Consider the following 13,686-nt stretch of genomic DNA (forward strand, 5'->3'; position numbering starts at 1 on the left):
CATCTTCTTCTACAGAAATTGAACTATATTTTATAGATACTGAAAATCAATCCATGCAGAACATATTGACAATTGATAGCACTATCAAATGATTTCATGGGAGGTGTTAGTATGTGTCTACATCTTTTAAAATGTACAAGTTATAAGATAAATGTTTGGCAAAAGTTTAAAATAACTTATAAACTTCTGAAAGTAAATTTCATTGACCAGTGAACACTTTTTGGTAAAACACAAAACAGGGCCCAAGTTATATTCCTTGTATCTTAACATCTTTAGTTGATTATATACACACAAATTCTCCTCATTAATATACTTTCCAAGTTTCATAATCTTACTTTACCGTTAAAACTTTACAAGTTTATTTCCAAGTAAACTTCAGGAAGAGGTGCACATGTACAACATGGCAAGCAAGCTGAGAAAGAGTGGCCAATACTGATACATCAAAACCCTGGTTCTCTTGTTTCCTGTACATAATCACCTGTAAAGCTGCCTGCATTCAAGAAAAAAGGTGAATTGCATATAAGAATGGAATGTTGATAAGATTCCCAAAGTAGAAAAACATCTATCAGCACTTCAGTTTTCCAACATGTATACAAGGACAACAATTTAATGGCCATCAGCAATCAAAGTTCAAGACTCCCAGGTTGGCAAGCATCCATCTAAAGTTTGACAGGGATAAGAGCTCAACAGCCAAGCCACAAGTATAGAAATCACGAGTAACTTGAGCCAATGTTTGGCTCCTTTGCATACAAATCATATTTTCAGTAATCTACATCTCTCCCAGTGCTTCCTTGCAGTTAGTGAAGACTCATTTACCTTATCATCATGCAGTTTTTATGTCACCTGAATGAAAACACAAATGAATAAGGGTAATCATTCGAGTAGAGGACATCATACTCTATTCTAGTACTATACGACATTCTTTTGTTTTCGAGCATCTTTCAGATCTGGAAGTTACAGATAAATCCATCATCTGCGGTTACAACGATTTTGGAATTTGAATAAAATTTTATCCGAAAAGATTCTCTACTGATTTGAATAGAATATATCACATTTCTATCACTATGGAGGACACAAATTACTTCTACCTATGCTGACAACTCTAAATTAGTGAACTCACGCAAGTAAAAATATGAAACTGAAGCTAAAACCTCTTCAAGTCAAAAAATCATTAATTTTATCAGCCATCATTGCAAAGAAGATCCAAAATGAAGCCGTGAATCATAATTCATTGGTTGGGTGTCAACAAATTACCCAGCTTGTGACAATCAAAAGGAGATCATCAATTGCATCACCGTTACTAACCCAGAGACAGTTAGGTCTTAAGTGTTATATTTTTCTAAAGACAAACAACTCATTGCCATGCTCAATTTGTCTGTAACTTTCTAGCATTTGACAATGTAGGGGGTTTGCATCTATAACAGTACCTCAACATAATTTTTTGTGCATATCTAAGACAATGTGTTTCATATATTAATGAGAACTGGATGATACAAATCTGAAATGACCTTAGCCCTGAAGCTATTAAACATGGTAATTGTGCAACTTTACCACTTGTCAGTGCTTTCTCATCCAAGTAAACTGATCTGATGCATTTTGAAGGGTAATCACCCAGTAGTCCACTGCTGATCCTCCCTTGAGATACATAGAAGTCCCGCTTTTCATGGTCAGAACCCTATTCCAGTGTACTTTACATTTTAAACAGGACTGATATCAGACCAAATGCTAAGAAGTATTTAAGATCTTCTTTCCATAGGTAACTGAAACTGCATTTAGTCACTTAAATGTGCTTAGCTAAAGTTTTCATGTGATTCAACAGTTATACTTCTCGACCTTCCATATTTGGATGAATGTGCATTTTCACACGAATCACATCGTTACACTGCCTTAGAGTTCAAAATCATAACTACAAAAATGATTCATTCTTAGCTGAGAGAATTCAGACTCCTAAATGACACGAAAATATTAGCAATTATAGCCCTTGAACTACAAATATCAAATTAGCATGCCTTTGGTGGCTCCTTTTGCAATGTTCACTCTTCATACTTCCAAAGTATTTCCAGAGCAACAATTTAAGATGTTAACTTCTGAAGAACTGTTGCCACCTACCATGAAATTCTCAGTACATAACAACCCATGCAAGATTATGCATCCATACATACACATTAATAGGAGATTGTGCAAAACAGACGCCAAGTCACTTATTCAGATTTGAAACTGGGTACTCAGTCGAAAACAGAAAAAACATATAATAAAGCAATACTGAAAGGCTGAAGAACCAACCTCGAACATCATGCTCAAGGGTCTGCAAGGTTCAATTAAAAAAAAAAATGCAAATAAACTGAAAGTATACAGTTCCAGCCTTCTAGTAATAAAATATATGGTTTACATTCATCACCACCAGTGGTCAATTAGACAAAAACATGCTTTTATAAGATAAATACCAAGACATAACATCCAGTTCAACAAACTCCAATAATATCACTCAAACAGTTGCACAAAGTCAAAGCTTTTACCAGCTTAATTTTTTCCCTCGGACAAAGACTTTGAGCTCCCTGACTCAAGCGACACATTGTTGAGCCTCTCTAGTGCCAAAACGAGCGCCTGAGTACCCAAATCACCCTCTCCGTGTGCCTTAAGCGACAAATACAGCTGCTGAGCCAATGCCAGCCCTGGCAAAGCCAATCCCATATTCTGACACTCCCTCAAACAAATCCCCAAATCCTTCACGAAATGATTCACATAAAAACCCGCCTCAAAATCCCGTTTCAATATCCTGTTCCCATACAAATCCAAAGACTTCGAGCCCGCAGCCCCCGTCGAGATGGCATTCAAATAATTACTCAAATCCAAACCAGCCTTATGCGCATATATCAAACCCTCGCATAAACCCACCATTGTCGAAGCAATGGTTACTTGGTTCGCTAACTTACAGAACTGCCCCTTTCCAGGCCCACCCATATGGTATACTCTTCCCAGATGGTTCAACAAAGGGGTGAGGCGAGTTACCAGAGTTTCATCGCCCCCGGTGAATATGGAGAGCGAGGCTAGGCGTGCACCGCGGTCGCCACCGGAGACTGGGGCGTCGACTGAGGAGCAACCAGCGGCAGAGGCAGCAGAGGCGATCTCAACTGCGAGGGAGGGGTCCGAAGTCGTCATATCGATTATAACCCCTCCAGAGCGGAGGCCCGCTAGGGCTCCGGAGGCGGGGTCCAGAATGACTTTGCGGACGTCGGAAGGGTAGCCAACGATGGAGAAGACAACGTCGGACTGGGAGGCCAAGGATTTCGGGGATTCCGCCCAGCGAGCCCCCATGGAGAGTAAAGATTCAGCCTTGGACTGGGTGCGGGTGTAGATAGTGACGGTGTACCCAGCCTTGAGGAGATGGGAGCACATAGAGCGGCCCATTACGCCGGTGCCGATCCAACCCAGTTTGGTGTTGGACGGGCCGACGGGTTCGGCGGCGGTGGCCATGTGGTGGCGGAGGAAGAGGGACGGAGAGTGGGTGTGGGTAGCGGAACGATGGAGCAAGCAGAGCAGGGATAAGAGGCGCATGTTACTGCAATTTTGGCGCTAGGTGGTTTATCCGAGCAAGGTATTCCTGTAATTCCATAGAAAATGTAAGGTTGTTTGGGTAATTAAGTGAGTACGGTTGTTTGCCCCGGCCTCCGTGGATAGGGTAAGATTCTACCCAAACTCATAAATTAATACTTCCATTTAGAGTCGAATCCAATAAATATTATTAGATCCGGCCTAGATAAAATATAAATTGAATTTGGGTTGGATCTATTCCCATCAATACTCATGAGTCTGAATACCTAATTCGGACCCTAAAAAAATCTTTTTACCCAATTCAATTAAATTATTATTTTTCAATTTATCTATATTCAAATGAATAAATTTAAAAAATTTAAGACATCATAACATTATTTATCGTGTAATTTTTTGACTAAATATATTTTTTAATCAACAAATAATTAAATAATCAATTATATAAATATATTATCATAGTCTTGCTAGGTATATTTTGAATATCTTATTTGGCAATAATGCTTGCTTAAAGATTTAAAGTGATAAAATTGTATTTTCTAAAATTTCATATTATTAAATTCGATTGCTATTACATATGTAGATTTAATAATTTCATTTGATTATTTATAAAAGGTATTATAAATAAATATTATTTAAAAAATTTTGAAAAAGAGTTATTTGTAAATTGATCTCAATAATTTTGAATTTATTGATAAATTATGAATAAAAATAAGAAACAAAAAAGAAATTTAATTTAATTTAAAATTTATTTAGTTTTTTAATTTATTTTGTCTTAAATAAAAATATCAAATATTATCCAACAATATTATGAAGGGGGGGGGGGGGAATTTTTGAGTCTAGACCCTATCCAGACCCAAACCATTGTGTCCAAAATAATTGCATTGGATCTAGAGACTCGTAAGGTCTCGCGAGGCAGGAGTATTAAATGTGATTTTTCAAAATTAATAAAAATTTATGTATAATTACACCAAACATGAGCAGGAAAAAGTATAATTATCTCTAAATTAAAAATAACTATATTATCTGGGACCAAAAGTATGATTTTCTCGCATCTAAATATGCATACTTGCAATAGCTTCAACGGAGGTTTTATATGCTGGAAAATTTTCAGCTTCATGTAATTGAAACAATGTTTTGAAATATAGCATTAGATTGGAAAACAAAAGCAATAACAACCACGTTGAAACAAATTAATACAACAGTTAGAATGCTATTAACGACAATAATATTAAATCAAAAACTTATAACGAGAATTGTATTGCCACAATTCTCAATCCAACGGGAATTCTGAATTAATCGAATCGCATAGTTCACTGCTTGTCTTAAAAAAAATATACATCCCATATCAGTAGTGCACCGAGTATAATGTAATTTCTCTTAAGATAAGACAATTGCAATTATTTCAATTTAGCACTATACCGAAAAATACCTCGATCAAACATATAAGAAATCTCCACCAAGGCCCGAAAGAAAAGACCAAGGCCCAAACCAAATGTAGATTATTAAATCTCCACTCAGGCCCAAAACCACTATATATATAAATCTCCAAGAGAATGGATGTTATTTTATTAAAAATATACATTAAAATAAAGGGATAGTTACACTCTCTTTTTTATGAGGTTTGGTGTAATTATATATAAACTTTTTATAGTTTCAAAAAATTACATCGAGCATCCATGATGTATGCTTCCATCTAACAAATAAGTTTATCTATCGTAAAAATTCACTGAAATTTTTGAAATTAACAAAAAATCTAAATAAAAATTTATATTTATCCTTAATTGACTTATTGCAGGTCAAATAATTTTTTTTACTAAACTACCCTTATGATAGTGGAGATATATCTCCTCACGTACACTAAAATACTATGAAGATATATAAGGGTACTTTGGTTATAAAAAAATTTATTTGACCTATAACAAAATAGTAATAAATCAATTAGGGGCAATATAATTTTTTATATGATTAATATCAACAAACTAAATAAATTTTAACTAACTGAGTGACTTATTTATTAAATAGAAGCAAATCTAAAAAATACTCGATATAATTTTTCAAATTATAAAAGATCTACGTGTAATTTAATTAAACCTCAAATAAGGACAGCATAATTATTTCTAATATGAACAAAAAAGCTAGTTAGATTAATGAGTAGTTGGAGTAGTTACAACTACGCCCTTAAAGCTACAAGTAACACATATTATTCTTTAATATAATCGATATTGACCACCGCTATTTTTTTATTTTAAATGAAATAATTAATAAATAGTAGAAAAAAATTGAAGTTTGAATAATTAAAGGAAATAATTTAATATTTATAATTTTATCAGAAATCAACAGAGAACTATTTTTCCGTCCTGGTTTAAATCTCTGTAATTCAAAGAGTTTAAAAGTAAAATTTTTAAACGAAAACTATATTTTTTTCTTTAGTTGTTATAAATGCCCAAATCACAATTACAGGACAAGTGAAAGTAGTGAAAAATTCTAGTTGGAACTTGATTTTGTTAAGTTTAAATCAATCATGTGACAAGTATAATATATATATATATATATATATTGTGTGATTGATATATAATTCAAAAAAAATAATCGATTACATAAATATATTTATTATGTGATTGATTTTGATCGGGCTCAAATTTGATGATACAGATCTGCGATCACACCTTGTTGTCCCCAATCTTATGTAATTCCTGAGAATCAGAAAACACGTCAAAACTTACCAGGTCGGTCCCCGAAGAAGACGCACCGACGCTCAGGTCAGATTGTAGGTCGAAAGTATGTAATGAAGAAAAACTAGATTTCATAAAAATCTCAATTACCTCAATTGGTCTGACTTCCGTGTATTTATATAATCTGGACTTGCAATGTTATGCTGCCACGTGTCAAGATCATGGGCCTTGAGTCCTCAATCGGACAGGGGGCAAAGATCCCCGATCTTGTCCGTCAATCATGCAAGCAGATTTCCTCATCTTTGCCTTATATAGAGATAAGTTTGATTTAATGACGAAGAATCCCACTTTTATCCTTAGGGTATATCGGTCTTTTAGTAATTCTTTCCTCTTCAGATTTATTCGGAAATAAATTTTGTTGGTAAAAATAATATAGTGTGGAAACATGGACCAGTGAGCAATGAGCAGGCTGCCAATGAGTTGCAGAGCCCACATGATTGGGCAACGGCGCTGGCGTGAGCGGGACAAAAAGAAAGCTGGCACAGAACATGTGATGTGATGTGGTCAGCCCCATTTTCAAATCATGATGATGACACTATTACTGTCATTGCCATATCTATGTTTCTAATAGCAGCATTGCCCAATCAACCACCCATCTCACACCCACTTTCCTTCCTCGTCCCAATATATTCATGCACTTCCCAATATTGTATTTTTACCATTTTTAAAAGGTAAGAATTATATATATTAGATTTAATTATATAAATACTTTTTATTATTTATAAATTATAAATATTTTTTTTGAGAACGTGTTAATGCGGTCTATTTGTATAAATTTTGTCATTTAGTAGGGAATGTATTTGTAATTACAATTATAATTTTAAAAAATTTATTTATATTTTATAAAAAAATCTGAGATATTTGTTTAATTTAACATAACCTGAAGAGGTATCAATGTAATTTTGTTCCTTTTTTTATTAGGTTCGTGATCATTTTAGTTCTTATTTATTTGGGGTTGGGTGGGGAGGTGGGGGTGTTGTTGGTTCAACTGATAAAGTATATTTTTGTATCACAACATTGATTTCATACCAACATGTTATTGACATATATTACTTTTAAAAATATAAAATTATAATTAAATTAATATATAATTTAAAAATTAGGTCCTCACATAATATGCGTGTCTGATGTGATACCAATGTGTTACACCAAAGCGGGATTTCTAGGGTGGATGGTAGAAAGTTTGGTACAGGGGTGCACTTCAAATTATTATAACACTAGCCGTCTTGACATGTCATCTCTACGTGCATATAAAAAAAATATTTTTTTTATATTTTAAAATATAATATAAATAAAAATAAAATATATAAACAAATATATCACAATTCAAAAAAAGATAGGAAAAAAAAACCAACTTAAAGGAATTATTAATACAATAAAAAAATTGATGGAGTGGTGTCACAATCATCGTTTGTGGGTGAAAAATAATTTTCTTTATTATTACAATAGATAGATAAGTAAGAAAAAAAAAATCCAGGCCCAATTATTATAATTATTTTGTTATATTATTTTCCTATTAACGATAAAATATTACATTTATACTCCTATAAGTTTCGAAGTATTACCATTATATTTTGGTTAATAAAGAGTAAGGACCTTCCAATGGGGGATAATTTTGATCACTTAATTTTTTTTTTTTATTTTTTTGGTTGAAATCAACAATTTTTATTCAAACCTCTGCAGTAAGAATGTGATTCCAATAAAATATTTTTAGAAGCAATGTAAATATAATTTTAAGATTTTGATGTGGAAAAAATGCAATTTCACTCTTTAGAAGATGCCTGAGTTTAATTAACCCTTACTAAAATGCTCTAGTACTTTAATTGGGTTTTCGATGAAAATTTCTAATAAAAATTAATTAAAATATCTATTTTGTCCTCATTTTTTTTTTGACCAAATCATTTCTTATTTTAATTTTTAGTAAATAAGAGTTGGAAATTTTAGTATCTTTTATAAGTCGTAAACTACTTTTTTTCTAATTAGTATATGTGGCAGACCCATATGTGTGTGCACAATTAATTATAAGTTAATTAATTATATAAAAATTTATTAATTAGATAAATAAAAAGATAAAATATATATAAAAGTTATAAGATATTTATTGAAAAAAATAAGAGAACGAAAAAATGTGAAAGTTGAGAAGAAAGAGGAAAATGAAATAAAAAAATAATTAAAAAATTAAAAATTAAGACATGAATAGGGTATTATTTTTGAATAATAGTGATGTATACGACCTAAAGAGATTTGGTCCAAAAGGATTTTATAGAGTCCAAGACCTCTTAAACATAACCCATCAGCCCAAGAAGAGGATAACCCACCAGAATAACCATGGACCCGACCTAAGAAGGAAGCCTGGTAAAACACTTTTCAAATTACAGACTCATATTCAAGGTCTAATTAGGAGAACCCAGGAGACAAGAGGCGCCTTCAAAGCCCAGGACTCCTAAACCTAAAAGGGACTACCTGCAAAATAGGAGTCCTACCCAAGGCAAAGACTTGTTGCGGCAGGGTAGTTAGTTGGAGATAAGATCAAATTATGCCTTATCCACACGTATATCCCCCCCTTTCCTGATAATAAACGAGATGTGCAGAGTCCTAGCAGAGGGGGATGCATCCTCTATATACACAGGTGCAATCACCTTTTAAAATCTGAAAAACCACTATCTATTCTTGTTATAATATTCGAATTGTACTCTAATCACAAATTTTCCTATAAATTTCTTCTTTATTTTTCATTATGATTTATTGTTCTAATTATTTATTCCTAAATCTGAAACTAATTTGAGCGTCGAAATGTTAACACCTTTTTTATAGGTTCCCCTGTCAGGATTTGCATTTGTTTCGACCCAAACTTTAAACATAATTTATATCAATAGGACCTGTGCGTTTTTTGGATACATTAAATAGTATCTATACTATATATAATTGAACATGGATGAATTAGTGTCTCAATTATTTTGATATCTCATATTTTAATATTTAATTTAATTTATTAATTATTTATTAACTTTCTCCCAGCCCATCAAACTTTTCATTCCCTTCTTTTTTATTTTTAAATTTTCATTCATTTTTTGTCACTATCTTTTTATGAATTAATTATTATTATATATATGTATTTTATTAAATAATAAAAAATTATAAATATTTTATATTATATCGTATTTATAAAAATTACATACATATAGAGTGTGCCACAAATTATTAATATATATAAAAAATATGATGTAGAATACACTATAAAGGCCAAATATTAGGACAAAATAGTCATGTTTTACACAATTTTTTAGCTCAATTGAGTAAAGTGCAAATTTCATAGAGTTGAAATAACAAGTTGACACAAAATATAAATTTACATGCCAAAGTATAAAAATAAACATAATTTAGATGACAAAATGCAATTTACCTATATATATTAGTGTATTTTTGGACCTAGTATCACACGTATTCTCATTTGTATTTTTATAAATTAAAAAAGAAAAAAAGAAAAAAAAGTAGTAACTCTTGACCTAATTTTCACATGGTTTAAGATACTCAGCACCGAATATTCCACGAATATATAGTTCTCTATTAAAATCGTCTGAGATCTCACCAAAACTATATTTTATATGACATATTAGAATATATAAATTAATCTTGGCCGGCTAATGATCCTAAAAGCTTTACAATCAATGGGTTAAAACAACAATGTCAAACACACACACACATATTATATATATTTGTAATTTGAAAATGTTGTATTTGGATTTCATCTGGGCAGGATTTAGGGGGTGTTTGGCTAAATTTTTTTAAAATATTTTATAAGCTCCTGCATGTATTTTAGGAATTTATAAGACGTTGAATCTTATTTTAAAAATAAGATGTTAGAGTATTGGGCATAATAAAGTTTTTTATTGAAAAAATAACTAAAATGGGCATGATACCATTAGAATCAAATAAGTTGTTATTTCTTGACATATTTTACTTTAAAAAACTTTTAAATCATTTTCATAAATAGTACACATTAGTGTAATTTTAATTAAAAAATTTCTAGATAATCTTTTGATAGTAACAAAAGAAAAACGACGAATCATTACCCAAACTTCTGAATAAAAAAATATATATGTACATTCATGCTAGTCAAATATTAATATAGATATATAATTGATATTTTCTTTGTTAATGCAACGATTATTTCTAGTCGTATAATTTATAATATTTTGAATTTATATTTTTTTTAGTAAATATAATATAATCTTATTTTTATTTAACTATAATAATTTATTATTAAATAATAAAATATTTTTTTTAATGTTAGAAAAAAGAAATAGTAAAAGAATATTTTTAAATCCTAAAAAGAGAAAAAGTGTGTGTGTGTGTGTGTGAGAGAGAGAGAGAGAGAGAGAGTATGTGACCGTATGAATGACAATATTTTTGTTTTTACGACATATTAATTTTATATAACTTATAAGATCTTATAAAAAAAGTTGGGTAAATTAATTTTTTTTTAAACAACTTATAAGATCCAAAATATTTTATTTTGAGATCTTATAAGCTCACTTAAACATCTTATAAGATGTTTTAAGGAGCTTATAAGCTTAACCAAACATCCTACGTAAGGATTTCAAATAACTCCATATTAAATAAATTTGTAATCCATCCCATGTCACAAAATATAATTCAAAATAAAAAAGTTCAAGAATTTAAAACTTTTTGTAGTATGAATTTAGGAAAAAAATGCAATTTACCCCTTGTGGTATGAAAAATGAGCAAAAAATCCATGTAAAAAATAAAATAACAAATTACCCCTGTATTTTGAAAAATGAAGCAAATTACCCCCTATATAAACCATTGATAAGGGGGTAATTTGCTTTATTTTTAAAAACACAGGGGGGTAATTTACTAATTCTTCTTTCATCTGGGGTATTTGCTCATTTTATATTTACAGGGGCTAAATTGCATTTAACCCGAATTTATCCTAACAATTTTGATGGATTTGTTGTTGTGTATTTAAAATCCTCAGTTCCAAATCCATTAATCCAAACATGACGTAAGAGTTAATTTCTCGGCCTCATATTTGAGATTTCTTTATATATATATATATATATAAATATAATCGATTGAATTGAAGTACCAAGGTTTTAGCTATCGTGTTGGCCTTCATTTTCGTAATGTTTCTAGGACATCGTAAGGACCGTAAAACAGTAACCATAACCACTAAGAGGAAGTCCGGCTAAATTTATTTAAAACATCTTAAATAGTTTTTATGCTTATAAGATATTATATCCTGTAAGCTTGTTTTCTAAAAAATCATCAAACACCTTGAAATATCATATAAATTCTAAAAATAATCTTATAAAATTTTTAAAGAATTTATAAGCTCACCCAACCACCCTCTTACTAACAAATGATTGAAGCATACTCGGATGCGTGTGTATAATTAATTTACCTTATTATATTTATTAAATCGAATGAAAAAGAAAAATAATGTAATGATTAATTAAACAAAACCAAAATAAATTGAATTAACTTAAAATGTGTGCAAATAATAAATTATCAATTAATAATAAAAGATAGTTACTTCTAGAGAAATAAGTATTTTGAGGGCGTCTCAAACAATTTATATTATGTTAATTATGGTTGTTTGTACGACTATGCTTGATAAAATCGTGTGTTATGTATAATTACACGTTTTTGTTCATGATTAAAATTTGATATTGATAGCGTGTTTGATATTATCAACCCTAATTAATGGATAGCGTATCCCACTATACTGTCCCATAGGTTATTGAATGTAAAATTAAAAAAAATTGTTACCTAAATCTCCTCCCGCTTTCTCCATCGTGCACTTCTCTCCCCTTTTATAATATTAATATATAATTAAAAAAAAGTATTATTTTATTTTTCTGGGATTTTTAAAAAGAATTCATAGTGTTTGGATTCATTTTTTGAGTGTTTTGTTGTGTTATGTGGAGATAGAGAGGTAAAAATAAAGATAAATAAGTATGTGTTAGAGATAGTATGTATGTTTGGATTTGTTTTTGGAGATAATTTAGAATAAGTATTGTATGTTTAATGTTGTGTTATGGGATACAAAAATTACTGTTCAATGTAAGATCATGTCTTTTTTATAGATATTTATGTATATATGTGTGTATATATGTATGTATTTATGCTAAAGTTAAAAACACCCTGATAAAGTATTTTGAATGATGGCAAATATTGGGTATATTTTGACTCATTTCGAATATAATTTGAAAATAAAAACAAAAATAATATTTGAGTTTTGATTTGGTTGTTAAATTTTAAAAAAAAGTATAAATGTTGCCATACTTTTATGATTTTTTCTTAAAAAAAAAATAAACATTTTCTCTCTCTTATTCAATATTTATTTTGAACTTCTGCCTTTTATACATGTGAGAAAAAAAATATTTCACAAGAATTTTTATTTTAAAAATTGTGTTTCAATAAATATTGAGAATCTATTTCATTTTATTTTTTATGCTTTTGTCATTATTCACAAACTATAAAACTAAAATAAAAATAAAAATAACTTTTAAAAGGAACCCTTAATGGTCTTTTAAATTTAATCATACTCTGCAATTTCATCAACCAAACACCAGATTATATTATCACATAAAATAGAACACATCACAACACATTAAGCCAAACAACATAAAGTAAGTGATGTGATTAATTATTATTCAATTTCTCATCTCAACCAGTACCATCACGCCTAATCCTATTACGCGAATCAAACGAGGCCTAAAAATCTCCCTCTTAATAAATAAATTAGTAATTGAAATGCACTCAATACACGCGCATAATCTCTCACTCTCACTCTCTATATATATATTTGTATTTGTTTAATTCAGTAAATAATAATGCTGATAAAATGAATAATTTATCGAATTATTAAAATATTCAGAGTTTAAATGTGCTTAAGTAGAAAAATTATTAAAAATCAAATAATAAGAAAGATTTGTTTTTTAATTAAACCACCTGGGAGTGAGCGGAGCTTTTCTGAGTCCCCGACCTTTCTTTATTAATTAAGATCATAAAGGGAGTAAATTTACAACAGGGAGTACTGACTCCCTATCATTTCTAAAAAGCTGTAAAAACGGAGTACTACTTCCTTACAAATATTCATCAAAAGCATAAACAAGGAGTACTACTCCCTTACAATAAATCACAAAAGTATAAACAAAGAGTACTACTCCCTTATAAATGTGAGACGAGCTAAGATGGGAGATAAAGTTGGAGACAATAATCCAGTGTGTCAAAAAGTTTTTGCCACTAGACTCGAATCATCGGTTCCAACTAACCCTACAAATCAAGCTATACAAGCAATCTAATAATTGCCACCAAAAGTGGTGCACCATCAACAGATAAAATGTGACAAAGTGAGAGAGAGCTAACTGTACAT

At 30.4% G+C, this 13,686-nt stretch overlaps 1 protein-coding gene across 6 annotated transcripts; it reads right to left on the minus strand.

The window, feature by feature from the left end:
* Positions 1 to 217: 217 nt before the first annotated feature.
* Positions 218 to 3,605, minus strand: LOC105173553 (6-phosphogluconate dehydrogenase family protein). Of its 6 annotated transcripts, none has more exons than XR_848754.3 (3): positions 2,517 to 3,605; positions 1,552 to 1,675; positions 218 to 490 (listed from the first exon to the last, which is right to left on the minus strand). XR_848754.3 is itself a non-coding variant. In XM_011095335.3 (2 exons), exon 1 carries the CDS (start codon positions 3,553 to 3,555, stop codon positions 2,521 to 2,523), a length of 1,035 nt encoding a protein of 344 aa, XP_011093637.1. In that variant the 5' UTR covers positions 3,556 to 3,604; the 3' UTR covers positions 218 to 490; positions 2,517 to 2,520. The 6 variants fall into 6 exon arrangements, 2 of the variants coding, with proteins under 2 accessions (XP_011093637.1, XP_011093638.1); XR_848752.3 differs by having other exon boundaries at positions 1,552 to 1,688; XR_002288073.2 differs by lacking the exon at positions 218 to 490 and adding an exon at positions 496 to 843.
* Between the last annotated feature and the right edge of the window lie 10,081 nt (positions 3,606 to 13,686).

This window comes from Sesamum indicum, linkage group LG11 (genome assembly GCF_026168435.1).
Source record: "Sesamum indicum cultivar Baizhima isolate 11 linkage group LG11, ASM2616843v1, whole genome shotgun sequence".
Taxonomy (NCBI): domain Eukaryota; kingdom Viridiplantae; phylum Streptophyta; class Magnoliopsida; order Lamiales; family Pedaliaceae; genus Sesamum; species Sesamum indicum.

Coding starts and splice junctions, on each gene's coding strand:
- LOC105173553 (XM_011095335.3), bottom strand. CDS start 3,555: ATGCGCCTCTTATCCCTGCTCTGCTTGCTCCATCGTTCCGCTACCCAC.